This window comes from Nicotiana sylvestris, chromosome 2 (assembly GCF_000393655.2).
Source record: "Nicotiana sylvestris chromosome 2, ASM39365v2, whole genome shotgun sequence".
In the NCBI taxonomy this organism is placed as follows: Eukaryota; Viridiplantae; Streptophyta; class Magnoliopsida; order Solanales; family Solanaceae; genus Nicotiana; species Nicotiana sylvestris.
Window position 1 is genome coordinate 83,831,339 of NC_091058.1, and position 21,552 is coordinate 83,852,890.

Sequence of the window (21,552 nt, forward strand, 5' to 3'; positions counted from 1 at the left end):
AATTAACCAAAAAAGAGAAGACAATTCACTAGAGTTAAGCAAAAAAAAGAAGAATTCACATATAGTATACTATCCATTTATGCGTTCTGTCCAGTGACCACAACTGGAATAGTACTAATTCTTCAACAACAGTTGTCCAAATACATTAATAGTAATACAAAGTAGTAGCAATTTCACCTTAATATTAATAAGTCCAAACATATAGTACTAACAGTTCAAATTCAAGTTAACAAGACAACAACTACACAATCCTTATAGGCTTCACCAAAAATTAGTGGATAAATACTTATCAAACTGCAGCAATTCCCATAAAATGTTCCAAGGCATTAACTGCCTCCTCCGATATGATAACAACAATAGTTGATTTAGGATTTTTATTTCACACAATACCTGCACTTCCACAAGCGTTGAAGCCCTATATGAAGATGAATTTTGTTATAGAAATTAAAAGCCTAATGTATAAGACTAAAGACTTACGCCAGGAGTAATTAGTAAGGTCTATGAAGAATGAAGATGAAGCAACTGAAGAGTGCGACTGATAAAGAATAGGAGAGAATGAATTGAAGCTCTAGCACATATATATACTTAAGGGTAAAGTCATAATTTTATTAATTCTTATTGGGTTATCAATTAACCCATTAACAAAAAGGATTTTTACATTCTTATACATTATTTCAAACTTTATTACCAACATTGTCCACGTTTAGTTAATTACACGACCTAAAACAGTTTTGTTTATAAAATATATATATTCCACCTTAAAAGACTCTTAATCCATTATTAATGCCTTCAATCAAGGGATTTAGTTATACCTTTATCTTTTTTTCTCTCCTCTTCCCCTTTTTCTCTCTAAATTTTCCACCCTTGCAACAATTTAAGCTAACTACTGTATCCCTTCATCTTAGTTTCCAATTTTGGTAAGATAAAAATATCTCTCACAAATAATAGAAGAAACTAATAACAAGTGTCAACTTACAGGTCGACAGAGTTAAGTATGGGAACTTACAGGTCTAAAGGAAGAGACGAGTTCGACGGTGAAATTGGAATGTGGATTCCGTCAATTAACCCGTTGTCCTCTAGAAGCTAGAAGGGCGTGTGTTCCAAATCCATCAAATGTTAGCGATTCCTGTTTTGGTTACCTATTCCCATTGGGATTTTATTAGGGAGATAAATTTTACAACTTTACTAACCTGTTTGGGTGATTTTGTGCATTTTCATAAGTTCTATTATGATTTATGATGAAAAAGATTTGATAACATCTAATATTTTGTCCTTTTTTTCAAATTTAGTATAAAAATAAATTTCATACAACTAATTATATATTATACAATTTATTTATAACTTTCGTACATTCTTTCTACCAAATTATATACAACTACAATATTATACCACTTATGTGAAAAGTGAGTAATATTTCAAGTAAGTGGGAATAATTCTCAATTTTACGGGTAATTAATTAATTACCGAATAACGGGATATTACCTAATTAATTGGGGATATTTTGGATAAGCCTTTTAATCACTTATATGGCAGCCATAGAGGTCTTGAATAATGACTCATGGTCACATTTGAAAAGGTGTCAACAAATGGATAATACTTCATAACTTGAAAGCATGAGCAAGACTACGTTATAATGTCAACACTACAACTAAAAAGAGCTTTTGCATGTCTGTTTCGAGTCTGGTCTCGACTCCTCCCGCTTAGATCCAAGTCTTTCTCACCGTTTGGGTTCCTCTGAAAACCCTAGCTTTTGAGGTTTTTCTGATCTCTTTAGATCTGTTCCAGATCTATGCTTTCCCTAAGCTTTTTAAACGATTTTCTACTATTTTTTCAAAAGTTATGCTTTCAAAACCGTTATTTTCTTATCTAGGTTTTTTAGATGTCTATATGATTTTCCTTTTCTCTTGTATGTTTCTTCTACTATGTTTCTTCTACTGTGTTCTCGTTAAGCTTCTGCTACCATGTTCCTATCAGTTTCCTCTACCATATTTTTTTTAGTTTCTTTACGGTGTTCTAATTAGTTTTATTCTACTATATTTGTTATTAGTTTCTTCTACTATGTTTTCTTTGAGCTCTTCTACTATGTTTCGCATGTTACTCTTCTACTGTGTTTCTCATGAGTTTCTGTTACTGAAGGAACATGTTAAAGGGCTCAGTTCCTTTCTGAAACCTCCGAACCTGTTTCGACTTGATTATTTGTCCTCTCATCTCTACACTCGATTGGTGGCAGAAACCCTAGAATTTGGGGTTTCTTCCGAGTTTGGAAACCGTTGGCTATGTGATTTGCTTGAAACTAGTTTTATTTCAAGAACCCTAACTCCTGTAGACCTATTTCGAGTCTCTGAACTGAGTTTTGAAATCTTTGTCTTTCATATGATTTTGGCTTTTGCTAAACTCTTTTAAGGTCTTTTGCACTGGACCTTTTGTATGCTATCTGATACTATCTGTCTTCTACATTGCTAACCTATGTGACTATTATGATCTTGTAGTCTACTATCTACTTATTTTTGCAATTACATGACACTTTCACTTTGTCCTAAATTCAGCCTCGCATGTTTGATACTTGTGTACTCTTTATATGTGTTGAACTTCCCTTATAAAGGGTTTCAAATTTTGATTAGTTTCAAACTTCCTTCTGTATAAGTTTGATTGATTTCTTTCCTTGTTTGCTGATTTCCCTGTGACTCGATTTAAGTTAAAAGTTTTCCTTAGCTTTTCTGACCTGATTCATTTATGGACCAATATTTACATAATCTCTAACCCCTTGATTTACTGCATACTAGGGGATCCTTACCTTATTTTTTTTAATCGTATATTTTAAAATCCTTACCTTAATTAAAACCCCTATGTATTTACCCCTAATTGCCCACTTTTCACAAGATGTTTATTTGATTCCTTTCCCTAAATAGCTTTTACCGCTTAAGTCTGAATTCCTTGATTAAAGGAAGTCTTGTATTGATTGATTTTAATTGATATTCAGTTCCTTAATTGTTTTCTTACCTTGTTTCTGCCTGTTCTTCACACTATAAACACCTGCTCTTCATTGACAAAAAGAGACCATCACTCATAGTCTTTCTGAACTTACACTTACACTCGAAAGAAAAAATATTCTTTCTTGTTGCTTGTACTGTGGCTTGTTTACAAGACCTACTGCCTGCCTTTCTTTATTTGCTTCTTTGAAAACTGGGACCATCACTCATAGTCTTTCTGAACTTACACTTACACTCAAAAGAAAAATATTCTTTCTTGTTGCTTGTATTGTGGCTTGTTTATAAGACTTACTACATGCCTTTCTTTATTTGCTTCTTTGAAAACTGGTATGTCCTGATTTAAGTTTTTTAGCATCACAACAATGTGTTTATTTACTGCTTTTGTATCCTTATTTGTTTACTGCTTCTGTGTGTTTCAACAGTACTGATCACTTTCTGCCTGTTCTATTATGAATCCCAAACCCCTGACCCCCTATATGTTTAAGCTATGGTTTGAGGCATGGCAATACTACAAGTTATTGTCCATGAATCAAACTTGATCCCTTGGGATCCTAGCCTCTAAATAGTGTGTTCTGGCATGTTTGAGAGTATGCTAGCATCCTCCATTGCTAAGCATGCTTGAAGCCTGTCCTGTCCTAAACAATAGGCTCTTCACAATTTCCCTACCCCCCTGAACTCCCTATGTGTGTTTATTAGTAGCTGTTTCCCTCTCCTTTTCCCCTTTTAGTAGTCTATTCTGCACTTGCACACTTTCTTAGTCTTTAAGTTCTGCCCCCCTCTTGTGAGCCTTGCCTTGGGACCCTTTAAGTTCCCTCTGAACTTAGACACTTGAGGGCTGGCCCTTCCATACTGCACTTGTCCTAATCTTATTATACATTTGGGTGTGAGCATTGCCCGGAGTTCCTTTGAATCTTTTAGGGAACTTTGACACACTCAAATGGGAGAAAGGCTTTGGATCATGATCCCTTGGAGTTGGTTTACATCATATTTCAGACATGAAGTCTGAATCAGGCTCTCCTTTGGTTGTACTTTTATTTATATTTTTCTGATGTATTTTTACTTTATTCTAGGCTGTAATAAATTTGTAATAAACTCTTCGGGATGGTTAGTGAAAAGGGGGGTAACTATATATGCAAAGGGTAGATATCATGCCTATAGGTATTTCTGAATTCCGCATTTCTCACATAGATATCATGCCTATAGGTATTTCTGAGTTCTGCATTCTCACATAGATATCATGCCTATAGGTATTTCTAAATTCCACATTTCTCACATAGATATCATGCCTATAGGTATTTCTGAATTCCGCATTTCTCACATAGATATCATGTCTATAGGTATTTTTGAATTCCACATTTTTCACATAGATGCCATGCCTATAAGTATTTCTGAATTCTGCATTCTCTCATATAGAAATCATGCCTATAGCTCCTTCTAAATCTTATATATCCATTTTTTTCATCTAGAAATCATGTTCTTAGGTCTTAAACAATCAACTGCAATTAGATATCATGTTCATAGGTCTTAAACAAAATTCAGCACCTAGATATCATGCTCATAAGGTTTCTGCATTTTACCATGTCTATAAAAGGTTTAAAATCAACAACGCATAGAAAGCATGTCTATTGGAACTATTAATCGAATCTAAATCACTTCACTCATGTCTAGAGCTAAAACCAATAATAACGAGTATCATCAGTGGCAGAACTTGTGGCCTTCGTAAAAACTTGCTTTCTGACAACCTTTTTAACTAGTACGTATTCAGTTTATTATTGCTTTCTGAATTCAGTAGATGCCATGCCCATAGGATCCATGTCCAACACCTAGGCAAGCCTTAGGGCGAAGTTATAAACTGAATATGTGCTATTAACTACAATCAGCAGGCAGACCTGATTCGGGCTTCTAATTTGAATTATGTAATAAATCAGTCTGCCTCAACATTTAAGTTTTTAATTAGACCATAAACAGTACGTGAAAGTCATGCTAATTATGTGCTTTCTTTGTTCAAGGAGGTATATCTGAGCCGTTTACTTGTTATGTGCTTTCCCCCAACTTGCTATACATGTTTTGTATGTCGCCTTAGAATTTTGCCTTTAAAACTACAAATAAGCCTAATATCCCTCCTCCTTAGGATTAGTAGTCCTAAATGTCTCCGGGACTGATAGGATTGGGACGGGTAATAGCATGCAACGAGTAAACGAGACCATTTCGCGCTTTAATACCTTAACGGGGTGAGAAAGTGTAGATATGGATATGATCACCATGCGATAACGTCTCGTGTAGCCCCTCACTGAGGAGTAATTACCAGATGTTGTGTGGGGTGATCCATCTTATTAATAACCCAGGACCCCCCTTCCCTTTGTTTCTTTGTTTCTTCTAAAGATTTCAAACTATTTCTTTTAAGAAAATTAGCTCCCTTTAATTCTTTCCAATTTTGTTTGTAACCAATATGTGAAAATCCCCTCTCATTTGAAGTTTTATTTGCCTACATGTTATTTGCACCTAAATTCACAACAATAGTCTGGCCGGGAACCACACTAATGGATCCTGAGGGATGCCTAACACCTTTTCCCTGGGATAATTTCAAGCCCTTACCCCAATTTCTGGTTACTCAAATCAAACTTTCTTGGTGTCCTAATGCACCTTAATCATTAGGTGGCGACTCTTCAATTCAAACCCAGATTCCCAAAAAGGAATGAGTTGTCCTCCCAAATGTCATAAACCCGATTTCGCGAGAAAAAGGGGGCGCGACAGTATATCCATCAGTAGAGGCTTGTAGACATATCCTGTCAGTTAGTGTAATATGTTGGGCTTGTAGGCCTTGTATGTATATTTGGTTGGTTTGTCAGCTGCAATAATTATGACGGCCTTGTCGGCCCAGCTTTATATTGATATTTAGTCAGCATTCGCAGTTGTCTTGCAATGTGGCCCATGGCCAAAGTATGAAATCATATGTTCAGAGTTCCTTAGTCGCAAGTTGGTACGATAGGTGAGGCACCGGGTGCCGGTCTCACTCCCAGGTTCGGGGCGTGACAACTTAAATACAATTTGTATACAAATTTTATACAATATGTCTTTTGTATATTTTGTATCTGATTTATACATAGTAAAAATAAATTTCATACAACTAATTATATATATTATATAACTTATCTACAACTTTCATACATTATTTCTACCCAGTTATATACAACTACAATATCATACAATTTAAATATAATTTTTATACAAATTTTATACAATATTGTTCAACTTTCATACAATATTTAAATAAAAAACTATATATAAAAAACATAATACAATTTACCTACAATTTTACTACAACTTCGTAAGTATAATGTATGTCATGTCTTCTTCTTCTTCTTCTTCTTCTTCTTCTTCTTCTTCTTCTTCTTCTTCTTCTTCTTCTTCTTCATCTTCTTCTTCTTCGAGTTTCAATCTGAAATTCAGCCAAAATCAAGTCTAATCTTCACCAAAACACCCTCAAAATTGAGATATAAACTTCAAATAATATTTTCAATTGTTTGCAACAACACCCATTCCAAACAAATAATGGTTTTTGAAAACCCAAATTCAAATTCAAAGCTTCAAAGCTTTTTAATGGCTGTCAATGGTGGAATTACTGCTCTCTTACTAGAATTAGGGCTGATCTTCAAAAGTGTTTTAAGTTAAGCAAGCAACATGCGTTAATGGAGGTGTGTGATAGAGTATTTAGAGCTTGAATCTATAAAAATAGAGAGGGATTTTTGAAGAAGAGTGAAAAAATGCAGAGGGATTTTTGAAGAAGAGTGAAAACAAGCGTTAATAGAGGGAGATACTGAAGATAAGAAGAGTGAAATAGGAGTTAATGGAGGGAGATACAGAAGATACGTGTGGGGGGAGTGGTATATAGACGTTAGAGTGATTTTAGGATTTAATTATTATAATTAAATGCCAAAAATGTACATAATTGGTAATTTTGTATATATTATGTAATTAGATTAAAACTTGAGCATGGAGAGTAATAAAGTTTGAAATAGTGTATAGGAATGTAAAAATCTCCTAACAAAATTGGCAAATCGAGGCCCGAACCGATAACCCAATAGTGAAAAAAATTCTAAACCGTTACCGAACCGTTAATCCAATAACCCGATACCGATAACCCAATAAATAACTAAAGGTTCGGGTTATCGGTTTTACCCGATATATGCCCAGCCCTAGCCTTTTGTACATCTAGAAGCCTTTCATCTCTAGTTGGTGATAAAAAAGGCTTCCATACGTCAAGAGACTTTTCTCTTCGGCGATGAACAATAAGTAATCTTCCTTCCGACGATGATCAAAGAACTTTTTCATACATCAAATTCTACCTCCATGTTCCTGGTTAAGGTTTGGCTCCATATTTGAGGATGAACTGTCAAGACTTTAGCAGTCATGAAGAGAATAATAAGAGTACTACATCTTTTGACTTAAGATAATCTAAAAGTTGTAACCTTCATCATTTTATGAACTATCAAGTATTAGATTTTGTAGTTATTTTCCATCTTTAAATTCCCAGGCACGAATTTTGGTGTTACGTTAAGGAATGTAAACATTCTCTCTATCTATCTGCATTCAAGCTCATCAATCTTACCTCGAACCTTCTAAATTAGCGACACACTAACAAGTTAGTAAGAGATTTTATGGGCTTGCCATTAGATTTAAGAAAATATATAGAATCTAAGAGAAAAAAAGTTGGTTCATAAGTAATACTCCTACTACATTTTGAGACGTCAAATTATATTCAAACTTTATAGATTTTGATGGAGGATGTTTACGTCCCATTTTGTACACACAAACTCAGAATGTGACATGCATGGTCACACTCGCACACAGAATAAGCAATATTTGTCATAATAGGCAACCTTTCCAGGCAGTCTCGAGGGCTGAAATTGTAATTTACTATCATAGGCAATATTTCTGGACAATTTCGAGGGCTGAAACTGTAATTTACTATCATAGGCAATATTTCGAGACCAAGAATGGCTTGAAAAACTATAGCAAATTGAAACAAGGGGATTACTGAGCAATACAATAAACTACTACTAGAGTACAAAAGTATTGACAATTTTTCTCGAAAGACAGCATCGCCATTGCCAATTTGCGATTAACAACACAGTTTCCTCATTAAAGCTGAATCTTAGTCAAATCTAAAAAGTTCCCAATCACTCTTCGCTGCAGTTATTATACCCAGCGCAGTAGATCTTCTTCTTCCAATCTTTAAAGAACAAGCTCTTTTCTTTTTTCCAAGTGTCAATTTAAAAGCCAAATGTACGCCAATTACCAGTTCAGATCAAAAACCCCAACCCTAAAATGCGGAGAAAGGTGACACAGATCCAACTTCTTACCTTCACAAACCCTAGCTTTGGACATGGCGAAGCATTCTTCCGTAGCTATGGCTCTGTTCCGCAAGCGCTGGCTGACTGTAGTAGCGCTCCTTGTGATGCTTTCAGTTACCACTGCCATTGCTTTTATCGTGAGAGCTAGCCTTGAGTCCTCCTGTGATTGCCGCGTAGATGTGGCTTCTGCGAAGCGATATAACTCTTCACCGGAATCAGCTAAGCCAATTGGAGTTGCTGTTACTCAGAGCCCTCTCAGTTTTATGAAGTCTAGGCTTGTGCTTCTTGTCTCCCACGAACTTTCCCTTTCTGGTACCTTTTGTTTTTTTTCTTTTGCTTTGCCTGAATTTCGCTTTTAATTACTATATATATATCGTATATTATGTTTAGTTCGGTTCGTCAATGTTGCTTATGGAGCATTCTAGAGTGAAATGTTGCTAGTCTAGCTGGACTGAAGAGTGTTGTTTAGCTGCATTAGTGAATCACTTGTGTTACTGTTGATCCTGTTGTTGTTGTGTGTGTGTGTGTGTGCGCGCCCTTTTTTTTGTGTATAGTGAGATGTGAAGTCAATTGTTTTTATATGCGTTTTTTTTAGAATGGTAACAATTATTTTAATATGCGTATTAATGGGTTGGATCTGCTATTTATTAGCTAATTCATTCATTCAGAATTAGTGTTGTAATGGAAGTTGGCTATTTAAGGTGTAAAAGGAAGTAATCACGAAATCACAAAACTAAATAAGAGGTGTAGAATCGGAGATGAGTTAAATTGAGAACATTAAAATGGTGGAATGGATGTTCGTGGCATCCCTAATTAATGCTGTGTGTATGTATCCTCTTTCTGTACCACTTTGGGAGAAGTTTAAATGAACTGAAATGTTTTAGAACAGTGTATTAACTGAAATGTCTATGGAACAAAATCAAATGAGAAACACGTGTTGCATACAAATAGATTGAGAAATCACTGGATCCTCCTATCTTGTCTTGTCGCTTTTCATTCTTTTGATCTACACCCTTTTGTTGGTATTATTTATCTTTATAGCACAAGATAGTTGTGAATGAGTTATGAAAGACGGTATAAAATTCGTTGAAGTTTGATAAAAGAAATTTGTTCTATAGCAGGATATTTGAGGTTATCTTGTACTTATATTTTTGAGCAATTAAGAGAGTTGATCTGTCATTTTGGATTCTTTAGCTAGCCGGTTTTTCACTCTTCTGGAGCTGGCAATATTTCATTATTTTGACGAGCAAAATAACCAGAGTTCTTAACCGCTAGATTTGAGCTTTGGCTAGAACCTCTTCAGCTGCTCCTTAACCTGATTGCTAAAATGTTTTAAAATATTGAAAATGGATGTAATCTTTGTAATCTGTTCTGGCTGATGAACATTTAATTCATGTTCCAAAATGTGCTCGCTCATGCTCTGTTGATAATGTGCTTTTTTGGTGCTAGCAACAGTTTGTCGACTTAAGTTTGCTGCTTCCCAGTTATTCTATGTTTTAATTATTTTTATTTTTACTTTGTATAACTTGATTTCAAATTTCCGCCAAACATTGAACCACTTCTGTTACAACTTTATTATTTCAGTAATTTCTCTGCATCTTCTTGATAATGGAAATGAGATCCAGTAAAAAGCATGTTACCAGTGAAGCCCTTGGTTTGATGCATCATTTAAATCCGTTCCATATATTCTAGAATGTTTTATTTTTTATCTGAAAAAAGAAACCTATTAGTTTGATTTTCCTTGCACTTGAAAACTGAGTTCAGTGCTGGCAAATAAATGGGCTGGGAGCCGAGAGAAAGAGGTTATGGATAATTGGGCCCTTTTGCATATTTTGATAATTAAGAGAGAAAAGAAAGAAAAGAACTTTCGAAGAGGCCGAAAATACATTGATTAGGAGTTAATTTCTCTCTATTTGGTATCTTTTGTATATTTGCATTTATGTTGTAATAAACACCGACATTTTAGGAACTTGGTATTTTGGATGCTTAAAGAATACTTGTATTGTACCTCCTTTATAATTGTGTTCATAGAAAGGAGAGATGGTTGGCATCCTCCTTACAAGGACGTGAACAGCCTTTGGGCTTTACCTGTTTACTACCTCCTTTATAATTATTACATCATCGTGGTTGAGTATCAATGAATATTTTGATTTATGAAAAAAGAAGGGAAAAAAAGGAAAGTGCCATATCATGGAAACAAATACTACTTCTAATCACTATGATTGCTCTTTCTTTCCATATAGGTGGACCCTTGTTGCTGATGGAGCTGGCATTTTTGCTGAGAAGTGTTGGAGCTGAAGTCTGTTGGATCACAAATCAAAGACCATCTGAAACAAATAACGTCGTATACAGTTTGGAACACAAAATGTTACACCGAGGAGTTCAGGTTGTACTTAGCAGTATTCCTTTCCAGCTTGAGATTTCATACCTTCCCATATATTTTCACAATTTCATCTTTCCTCGTTTTAATTTCAGTTTCAGTTCCTTTTCTTTTGAGAAAGGTAATAGTAATTTCAGTTTTAGTACTTGTTTTTGTCCTTTTGGTATTCTAGTTCATTGGTACTCATTCACCATTTCTTTGCAGACTAAATCTGTTTCCACCATTGGGCTCGTTTTTTTCTTTTTCTTTTATTTTTCCTATTATATATTTTGTTTTTTCAATTACTTTCTTAGTCCTAAAAAATGTCCATGTTTAACTTTTCACGGATATTAAGAAGAGAATTGAAAGTTAATGGGATGGAATACAAATAAACATGTAAGGAAAATTGTGAGACTGTAAAGACGAGCCTCGCGTGTGAAGTATAATATATGTAGAAAAAGCTATTCTTTTCTTTTCTTTTTTATGGTGGTATCCGAGCTAGCTTGCACTCTTCTCGACTATTCCACCGGGTACCTGCTGCTTCCCACCAAAATTATCCTTTTTCTTATTTGAGCTTTTATAGAGAAAAAGGGAAAATCAACTTGGGGGGAGGGACAAGTTCACTGAGGTATATAAAACGTAGTGTGTTTTAATCGCTTCTAATTTATTTGTTTAACCGGTATCCAACAAGTGTATAACAGTACTATCAGCAGAGATAACTGTCATTACTATTAGTGGAGGTTTTGCCCTATGTGTTCTGCCCCCTTATCCATTTGAGATGAAATTCCATGTTTTCCTGTAATTTCTCTTGGCTTTTAGCTCTTTTAGCATCTTACCCTCCATGAAAACTGAAATATGATAATGATAGAGGTCATTCTCTGTGAGATTCACTTTTTCTTTTCTAAATATTATCCTTATTTGTTTCATAACACACATTTTATGTTTCGATAAGTGATATTACTCCTTATAAACAATAGGGGTCATTCTCTGCAGGGTAGTCTGCCATTCGCTTATTTTGTTCCAGCAGCCTTAAGCAATTAATGGCTGGCATATTTGCAGTGATGTGCATGTCTAGTCACTGAGATCTAGAAATTTATTCTTCTGCCTTATTGAAACGTATAGTTTAGTAGGAAAGATTGAAATGATTGTGCTTATGGGAGGCATGTCTGCTTTCAGGTTGTCTCTGCTAAGGGTCAGGAGGCAATAGACACTGCTTTAAAAGCTGACTTGGTTGTTTTAAACACTGCCGTTGCTGGGAAATGGTTGGATGCTGTTCTCAAGGAACATGTTCCTCGTGTCCTTCCCAAAGTGTTATGGTGGATCCATGAAATGCGAGGTCATTACTTCAGTCTAGATTATGTGAAGCACCTCCCATATGTTGCTGGTGCAATGATTGATTCACATGTAACAGCTGAATACTGGAAGAATAGAACACAGGAACGGCTAAGGTATGTTTATAAGTTTGCAATTTTGATATAGTTGGTGACGGATCTACTTCCAGTGGCCTTTTGAGGTCATGCATCTTTAGGTTCAAATCACGTCTTGAGCATCATCGTTGTGATACCAGAATGTTTTGCTTACACATTAATGTGAATTTAGACGATAAATTGAGTAGATGAAATCGTTTTTTTTTTGACTGTTTAAATTGAGTAAATGAAATCTTCTAGTCTTATAGCCTGTTTGGCCAAGCTGGAGAAATCAGTTTATTTTGAGAAGTGATCACGCCCCAACTATGCCTTATAAAAAGGACAATGCGGTCGTTGCAAATATAACCCGGTTTACAAGTCCGGAGTCGAATCCCACAGAGAACTAAGGCTTAGCTACAGCTGTTCACTATCACCAAGAAGACAAGCTTGAACAGTTCCTAACTTATAGATATTTAGATTCTTGTGTTTAACTAATTGATTAACAAATTAAAATAATAAATTAACAACTAAAGATACTAAGAGTTAGAGACAAGATTAAGGAGGTCTAGAGTTATGATTTCCCCAATTGTCGGAATCCTTCCCGCTATGTCTTCTATAATTTCGCCTAAGTATTCTCTACCGATCATGAGCACTCTTATTACCGTAAATCTCTCCCGAGTAATCACGACAATTTACTAGACGCACTCTCCCGAGCTACGCTAGCTGGCTTTTGATACAGCTCACTTCAGATCGCACCCAAGGCTTCGTTATCCCTAATCCCGCCTTTAAACCCTCGGTTATTGATCCCTCATATACTCTGGGAGTGGTGTTGTTCAACAATTACCTAAATATGCACTCTCTCCCGAGTTATGCACACTAAATAGGCACAGCTAATTGAGAGCTCTTCAATTAACGACAATAAGAACGTAGTTGAACAAATAGAGATTATACTACGGCTCAATTATATAACAACATAACAAGAATTTATCCTACAAAAGGTTCTATCAAAACTCTAGATAACAATTTAGCTATTCATAATAGTATGTAAAACTACAGTACTAAAAGTCATAACCAACAATAAAAAATAGGAAGAGAAAAGAAAAAACTTGTAGAAGAATTCCCAAGCCTTGCTCCTATTGTGTCTCTGCCTCCTTAGGTCAAATCTATGTCAAAAATATGTCCTCTCCTTTTCTTGGCCGGCTTCCTTGGTTTAATATAAGGTTTAGGGCTTAAAATCCCGTGTTTTGCACTTTGGTCCCTGAAATTTACGCATCCTACCGCGGTACCACCGCGGTCGCGGTCAAACCGCGGCCAAACACCCCCTCAGATTCTTCAGTTGTCCGCGACTGCCCTCTGCCGCGGTTGTGCTGCGGTCGCGCCAAAACCGCGATTTTTCACCCTGTTCCGTTTGGAATTTGGAAAAACGTAAAACATGAAAGTTGTAGCCCTTTGAGTTATCTTTCCAATCATATATTATGGAGACCAAATGGAGTTCTGAGCAAAAAGTTATGTCTATTTTACTAGACAGTGCGCAATATGCCTCTTCGAGTTTTTGTTTTGTTGTTTTATCATCCGTTGATCCCCGAACACGATCCCGGCTTAATTCCTTGAGCTCTTACTCAGACTTCAAAGCTCCAAACCACTTAAATTTATTTCATAACATCTATATAGCTCGGAATCACACCTACAAGGCATAAAACACACAATTAGTGCAAAACACTAGCGATTAAAGCGCAAACTTAACTAAAGTGCAGTAAATTAGAGTGTAATAATCGACTAAAATACGTAATTATAGCCTATCATCAAGAAGTGCTTTTGAAAAAAGTACTTTTGGAGAGAATCAGTTTGTGTTTGGCTAATCAGTCTGAAAAGCACTTTTGAGAAATAATTTGTGTTTGGCCAAGCTTTTTAGAAAGTACTTTTAAGTGTCAAATTACGAATAAGGACATGAATAGATTTACTTAATAATTAATATTATAAGTAAATAAATAATATCAAAATTTTGTTATTACATGCAATAATTAAAAAAATCATTTTATTTAAGTAAAATATGAAAATAAAATTAAAAAGTACTTAATTCTTTTAATATAAGTTAAATATATTAAAATTCCTTCAACAAATATAAAAACATTCACCCCTAAAGACACTATATATTATAAAGTTTCCTAAAAATAAGAAGAATATTTATAAATTAATATCCTAAGTATTAGGTTTAAGGGTTATTTTGGTATATACTATATTTTGTTAAGGGTATTTTAGGTAAGAAGAAAAGCCAAAACTGCTTCTGCTTCTGCTTTTGGAAAGAAGCTACTTTTTTCTGCTTCTCTGAAACTGCTTCTGCTTCTTCCCAAAAGCACTTTTTTCCCAAATAAGCTTGGCCAAACACCTCAAATTAGGGGGAAAAAGTGCTTTTGGGGGAAAAAGCACTTTTTTTGTCTTGAAAAGCTTGGCCAAACAGGCTATTAGAATGGTAGTTTACTCTCTCAAGCTGCCATCATTTCCCACTGGCATATATCTATTTTTGATTTTCTTTCCTGTTGACTTGTACAGTCACCAGAACTCCATAAGAAATGATAGAGGGAGGTAAAGGAATGTTAATACATAAATTGAAAAACATAAGACTTATGAGGGATAAAAGTTTAAGTGCTGTGAACATTCTTCCAGAAAGATCTACTTGTCCTTAAAAATGAGAGAAAATCGGGTAGGGGTGTGCATTCGATTTTGACCCTTATTGATAATTACTTATCGATTATCGATTTGTACATATGCCTATCGTTGTCGTTTCAGTAAGGTTTCGATTTTTTCGATTTCGATTTATCGATTTTTGGGGCTTATCGATTCGGTTATCGATTACACCAATAAGAAAATTTGCGGGATTCCACGGAAAGTATATCGCTATAAACACGCCTAACTAATATGGACAAAAAGAAGCTAAAATAAGACGAACACCGTTTATAACATAAAAATTGTGTCAACAAGCACATGCAATGAAACTAAAGTATGGGATCAAATGTATGCCACCAACACTCCAACGGTATAAAAAAAATACATCATCAAAGCTAATTCTGTTTTCCATTAATTTGAACTTCATTCCCTTGAGCTTTAAATGTGATCATTCCTTAAATGTGGTAGAGGAAATAATAGGGTTAGGGACTTAGGGTAAAGGGAAGGGTATTATAGAATAAGGGTAAAATAAAAATAAAAAAAAATAATTTTTTTTTTTGTTTTTTTAGTACTCCCTCTGTTTCAGTTATATGAATCTATTTCCTTTTTGGTCCGTTCCAAAAAGAATGACCCCTTTCTAAATTTGTAAACAATTTAGTTTAAACTTATAATTCTACCCTTAATGAGAAGCTTTTATAACCACATAATACTCTGGCCCCTTTTTGACTTGTTTAGGACCACAAATTTAAAAAAAAAATTATTTTTTTCTTAAACTTCGTGCCCAGTCAAACAGGTTCACATAAATTGGAACGGAGGGAGTATATCTTATCGGTTTATCGATAAACCGATAACCGAAGAGGACAAAATCGAAATCGATAACTCGATAAGGAAAATTTCGAAATCGAAATCGTTAAATCGAAAAACCGTTAACAAATAATCGATTCGATTTATTGATAAACCAATTCGAATGCACAACCCTAAAATTGGACATAAAAAATTTATCTGCCTATTGGGAGCTGCTGTAGTTATTCAGAGTTTACTAGCTGTATTATCAAAGAAGGAGATGAAAATCTCATTGAACTATGTCAGATATGAACTTTAAAAATGGCCTTCATGTACTGCCTATCATTTTACGTGCAGCATTTTAGTTATGGGTATTGCCTAGCACCCATATAAAAGGGGTAAATGAACAGGCAGTAACCGTTCTCTTTCTCTCTTACCCCACCCCCACCCCCCCACCCCCCAAAAAAAAGATAGGTTAGCTTGTACTTCATACAAATCTAGCTGATAAAAGTAATCTTACTGCGGAAGTTTAGATCACAAGATGCAAGAGCTTTCTTATCTTTGCTGGAAATTCATGGTTCCATTGGTAACTTCAGGTTGCTTCATTATAGTTAACCCTTTCTTATCTCTGTCATTGGTGTCTTTATCAATATCTATCCTAATGAGATTCTGTTGGACTCAAGAAGTGAAAAAGCAGCACTCCAGGAAAACTATCTGGTTTGCATTTTGTTACATAGAAGAGTACTTAGTCGGATTACCATGGCAAGTAGAAAATGCTAACAGTAATTCTAATGTTACTTATACTGAAAGTACCCTGATCCTAATTGTGGTGGATGCTTGGTATGTTTCTCTGAAAATTCTGAATGCGTATATTTATGTGAAGTAATTTTAAACTCAAAGTGCATCTCAATCTATTTCCAGGCATAAAATTTAGTTAATTATTTTTCTTTACCTGATCATAAAAATTTAGTTGAATTTATTTCTCCGTTGGTAAGGGAATATAATGGAAATCTTCTTTCTAATACTTGGGTCTGAATGCTCAAACTTTGGGTGAACTCCAGAAACTTCTCATTTATGTCCAAATCTACCTTGTATACGTTGCTTATCCTTCATTTTTCCTTTCTTGGTTGTATGCGTTGTATAATCTCTCAAACTTGTTATTAATATTCTGTAGGATCAAAATGCCAAAAACCCATGTTGTTCATCTTGGCAACAGCAATGAGCTAATGGAAATTGCTGAAGATAGTGTGGCAAAAAGAATTTTGAGGGAGCATGTTCGTGAATCTCTTGGAGTTCGAAATGAAGATATACTATTTGCCATCATAAATAGTAAGCCTTTTCCTGTAGTACTATTATGCATTACAATTTATCATGCTTCGATCCTGTTAAAAGCTGCTTTCTTGAATACCTGCTTTATATTTTCTGAATCGGCAAAGGGCTAAATATACCCCTCTACTTTCAAATATTGTTTACCTGTACCCTTCGTTATACTATTGGGCTATCCGTACCCCTACCGTCATACTTTGGAACGAAAATACCCCTATTGTCATACTTTGAAACAAAAATACTCCTATTTTGGATGGAGTGCCACGTGGCAACACCAGATTAAAACGACCCATTTCTTTTTTTACCCGATCTGTTTTTAAAAAAAACCACAACCCGACCCCTATTGTCATTTTTTTTCTAGTTTTTTTTTTTTTTAAAATTTTACAGTTTTTAAAAACGAAAATATTTTGTTAAAAAACAAAACCAAAAAAAATTCTGTTTTTATAAATTTGTTTTTCCAGTTTTTACAAAAAAAATTCTTTTAACAAACTGAAAAAATGAAAAAAAATATTTTTCAAAAACGAAAATATTTTGTTGAAAATATTGTTTTCAGTTTTTTAAAAAACGAAAATATTTTGTTATAAACTGAATTTTTTTTTGTAAAGAGTTTTAGCTTCTTTGGGTTCTATAAATAAAGGATTTTTTTATAAGGTATATGAAATTTTATTTAATATATGAAACGAAAAAAAAGGAAGAGAGTGGTGTGTGTGTGGGGGGGGGGGGGGATTTTTGGGTAATATAGCAAAATTAATGTGTATAAATATGGGGATAAAAAGAGATAAAACAGAAAAAAAATATTTTCGTTTTTTAAAAACTGAAAACATTATTTTCAACAAAATATTTTCGTTTTTGAAATATATATATTTTTTATTTTTTCAGTTTTTTAAAAGAATTTTGTTTTGTAAAAACAAATTTGTAAAAACAGATTTTTTTTTTTTTGTTTTTTAACAAAATATTTTCGTTTTTTAAAAACTGAAATTTAAAAAAAAAAAAAAACTGGAAAAATTTGAAAATATGGGTCGGGTTGTGTTTTTTTTTTAAAAACGATCGGGTAAAAAAAAGAAATGGGTCGTTTTAATCTGGTGTTGCCACGTGGCACTCCATCCAAAATAGGGGTATTTTTGTTTCAAAGTATGACAATAGGGGTATTTTTGTTCCAAAGTATGACGGTAGAGGTATGGATAGCCCAATAGTATAACGAAGGGTACAGGTAAACAATATTTGAAAGTAGAGGGGTATATTTAGCCCTTTTCCGTTTCTGAATTTATCCAATCACTATGACTCACTTGTATTCCTCGTCATGCTGTACAGACTTTTCTTTAACTACTGCACGACTTGGATTCGAAATATTGGTAGCTTTCTCACTAACGGTCCTTTTCTAACTACAGTATGACCTGGGCTTGCAATATTGCAGGTGTTACTCGTGGGAAGGGTCAGGACTTAGTTTTACGAGCATTCTATGAGAGCTTGCAGCTTATTCAAGAACGGAAGTTACAATTGCCATCAATTCATGCTGTTGTTGTAGGGAGTGACATGACTAGTCATAGCAAATTTGAGACAGAGCTTAGGAACTTCGTTATATCAAAGAAGATCGAAAAGTATGTTCATTTTGTCAATAAGACACTGACAGTAGCTCCATATCTTGCTGCAATTGACGTTCTTGTTCAGAATTCTCAGGTTTGTAGGCATGGTGTGGATGCTAGGTCACTTATTCCTTTTTTTTTTTGTTTGTTGTCCTCTTAAGTAAGATAATATTACTACTACGGTAATAGCTAACTTCATATTATTCATCCCTTCTCTTTTAACCTTGTAGGCACGGGGTGAATGCTTTGGTCGGATTACTATCGAGGCCATGGCATTTCAGCTGCCCGTGTTGGTAATTGCCATTTTCTTCCACCATCTTGGCTTGTTGCATAGTTATTCTTTTACATACAACATTTTCTTTGCATAATCTAAAATATTTCATTAGATTGGAAGAACTTACACTCACATCTTCTTGCCTTACATTTCAGGGAACTGCAGCTGGTGGCACCCGAGAAATTGTAATAGATGGAACGACTGGTCTGCTACATCCTGTGGGGAAAGAAGGGATAATGCCCCTTGCAAAAAACATTGTTAAATTAGCCACTCACGTTGAGAGGAGGCTTACAATGGGTAAAAAAGGGTATGAGAGGGTGAAAGAGGTATTTCTGGAGCGTCACATGGAAGAAAGAATTGCTGCAGTTTTAAAGGACGTGTTGCAAAAAGCAAAGGAACACCAAAAGACATGAAATTTTATTACTGTTGGCTAGCATAAAGCCTCTATTCTCAGTTGGAGCTGCATTTGTAGATGAGACGTGGAAATTTATAAGCTGTGAGTAGGTGGTCAACAACAACAGGAAATGAAATACCATAGATAAAATGTTCAGCCGTCTCTTGCTTATATATTTTATGAGTGAAAAAAAAACGACTTTCTCATCCTTGATGTTGTCAATGTGGTCTCAGAAGGACTAATGCTGCTATTCATTCACCATAATTCTACTTCTTTTTGTTTTTTCGGTAGGATAGTATATAGTCTGGGAGGAAATAGTATGATTTTATGGACGTCTTAGTAAAGGCCTTTGCATCATTGTGTTCTGGACCTGTATTTCCTGTAAGTAGAGAGTGGGGTTTCCTTTTTGGGTCAAGAAAGCTAAGTTATCTCCTGTCTGCAACTAATATAAACACACACACACACACACATATATTTGGTAACAAGTCCTGTTATAGTAGAGGTGGTATCATGTTATGCATCGAAGAAGCAATGGTTAGCAACACAGATTGAAGCTGCTTGAACATCTCATACTCAGTCCACCATCTATCTGATTTACCGGGATTTGCTCCCTCGTATCCCCAGTTCCTTGACGAATTGAGTACTAGGTTAAAATGTTGCAAAAATGAAGCAAAAGGCTTTAATATACTGAAATAGAGCGTTGACAGATGACCCATCCACCACTTATCGCTGAGAGCTGTTTGAACAAAGGCTCGACTACGAATTTTTGAACATTTTTCAAGTTGTTTAAACTATTTTGACCTGAATACTTCTGAATAGTTTCTAAATGCCCAAGTTTCATTGCAATAAAACTAATGAATTGATGCCCAATTTCTATCTAAATTTAAAGATATTGCCTCTTGTACTTTCCTTCATCTGAGTTAAGTCGCTCAAGTTAACTAAATCACTGTTACAACTCACAAAGCTATATGCCTAGTAATCTCTATCCGAGCTTATATGACGCTTTTTATTTGAGAAGTTCTAAAGTGTAAAACATCACTCCTACAACTTTCACAATAGATAAAAATCAGATCCATTAAACAATTTTAATTTAAAAATTATTTTTTAATTTTACAATATAAATCATTTATAGTCAATTGCCATCATAAGTTGGCACTCATGTATTGGATAATAGGAGTTACAGCTTGTTTGGATGGTTGTTCCCATCGTATCGTATTGTATTGTTATCCCAAAACAATGTTTGTTTTGATTATTTCATTAAATTGGATGTATTGTATTGTTAAATTCATTGTTTCGGAACAATAAAAAATCCCCTTTTTTGAAACAACCGATTTGGTGTGGTGGGATTGTTTCCTATTTTTCTTTTCAATTATGCCCTAACTTATTACTCTACAATTCTATTTTATCCTTTAGCTTTTTTTTTTGCTATTTTAACTCCAAATCTCCAACCTATTACCTACTTTATTTTTTTCCATAATTTCTGCCGCTAACGTTAAAGGTGTTTTGCCGCCTTCAATTTTATTTTTTCTCCTAATTTGCTTTTAACTCAATTCAAATTAGTTGTGCTTCTTTGTTTTGCCTTCTTCTGTCTCACTCCTTTGTTATGCTTTCTTAAGTTGTTTTGCCTTCTTCTATTTTGTTTTTTAAAAATTATTTTTATGCATATTTTTTGATAAATTTAATATTTAAACTATTGAGGGTATTTTAGCAAACTTATCAGTTTACAGTACATTACGATACAGTCAAACCAAGATATTATTTAACAATAACAAACAATACAATCAATTCAAACATCTCTCTCTATATATATATATATAAAGTTGGGGCAATAGGAGATGACTTGACACCTCTCTTTGACCAAGGGTCCTATTTATCTATTTTCTCTTTTTTTTTTGGCTTTTATCCCTTTTTTCCCTATTTATGTGCTATTTAAAAAAATCCTTTCACTTTTCTTTCTCCCATGTCTTCAACCGTTACCAACATAATGAACTACTTTATATCTTTCCTCGTTACTACTACTACTACTACTACTTATTTCTTCTCCTAAAATTCCACCTTTCCTTCCTAATTTCTTACCCTTTTTCCTTCTTCTTTCCTACGTTTCTCCATTGCAGATGAATTATGAGTTGTTCTTTTTTTTTTTTTGTGTGTGTGTGTATATTTTTAGACCTTTTTAGTCTAAAAGGTTGAAATTTGTAACGTTAATTGTTACTAATCATCTTTGATTTTTTATTTCTTTTACTTTTCTTAATTCTTAGTCGGAAATAATTGTTATTTTGAAAAATATTTGAAGCCTTTTCCTGCTTTAGTTGCAGAAAATTAAAATATTATTGCGCTTAATGTATTATAAGATTATGATGTTTTTTTCTCCTTTTTTTTCATTGATTTTGTTTTTTGTGTTTTTTGCACGTTGATTATT

At 34.4% G+C, this 21,552-nt stretch overlaps 1 protein-coding gene and 1 non-coding gene across 2 annotated transcripts; both read left to right on the forward strand.

Annotated features, from left to right (window-relative positions):
• Positions 1 to 8,004: 8,004 nt before the first annotated feature.
• LOC104223852 (uncharacterized) lies at positions 8,005 to 19,566 on the forward strand. The gene is made up of 7 exons (XM_070168031.1): positions 8,005 to 8,656; positions 10,588 to 10,730; positions 11,880 to 12,151; positions 16,731 to 16,885; positions 18,297 to 18,559; positions 18,696 to 18,758; positions 18,895 to 19,566. The coding sequence occupies exons 1-7, from the start codon at positions 8,377 to 8,379 to the stop codon at positions 19,150 to 19,152; spliced, it is 1,434 nt and encodes a 477-aa protein (XP_070024132.1). The 5' UTR covers positions 8,005 to 8,376; the 3' UTR covers positions 19,153 to 19,566.
• Positions 10,366 to 10,494, forward strand: LOC138886644 (U6atac minor spliceosomal RNA). The gene has a single exon (XR_011405693.1). It is a non-coding gene; the product is annotated as a U6atac minor spliceosomal RNA (small nuclear RNA).
• Positions 19,567 to 21,552: the final 1,986 nt, after the last annotated feature.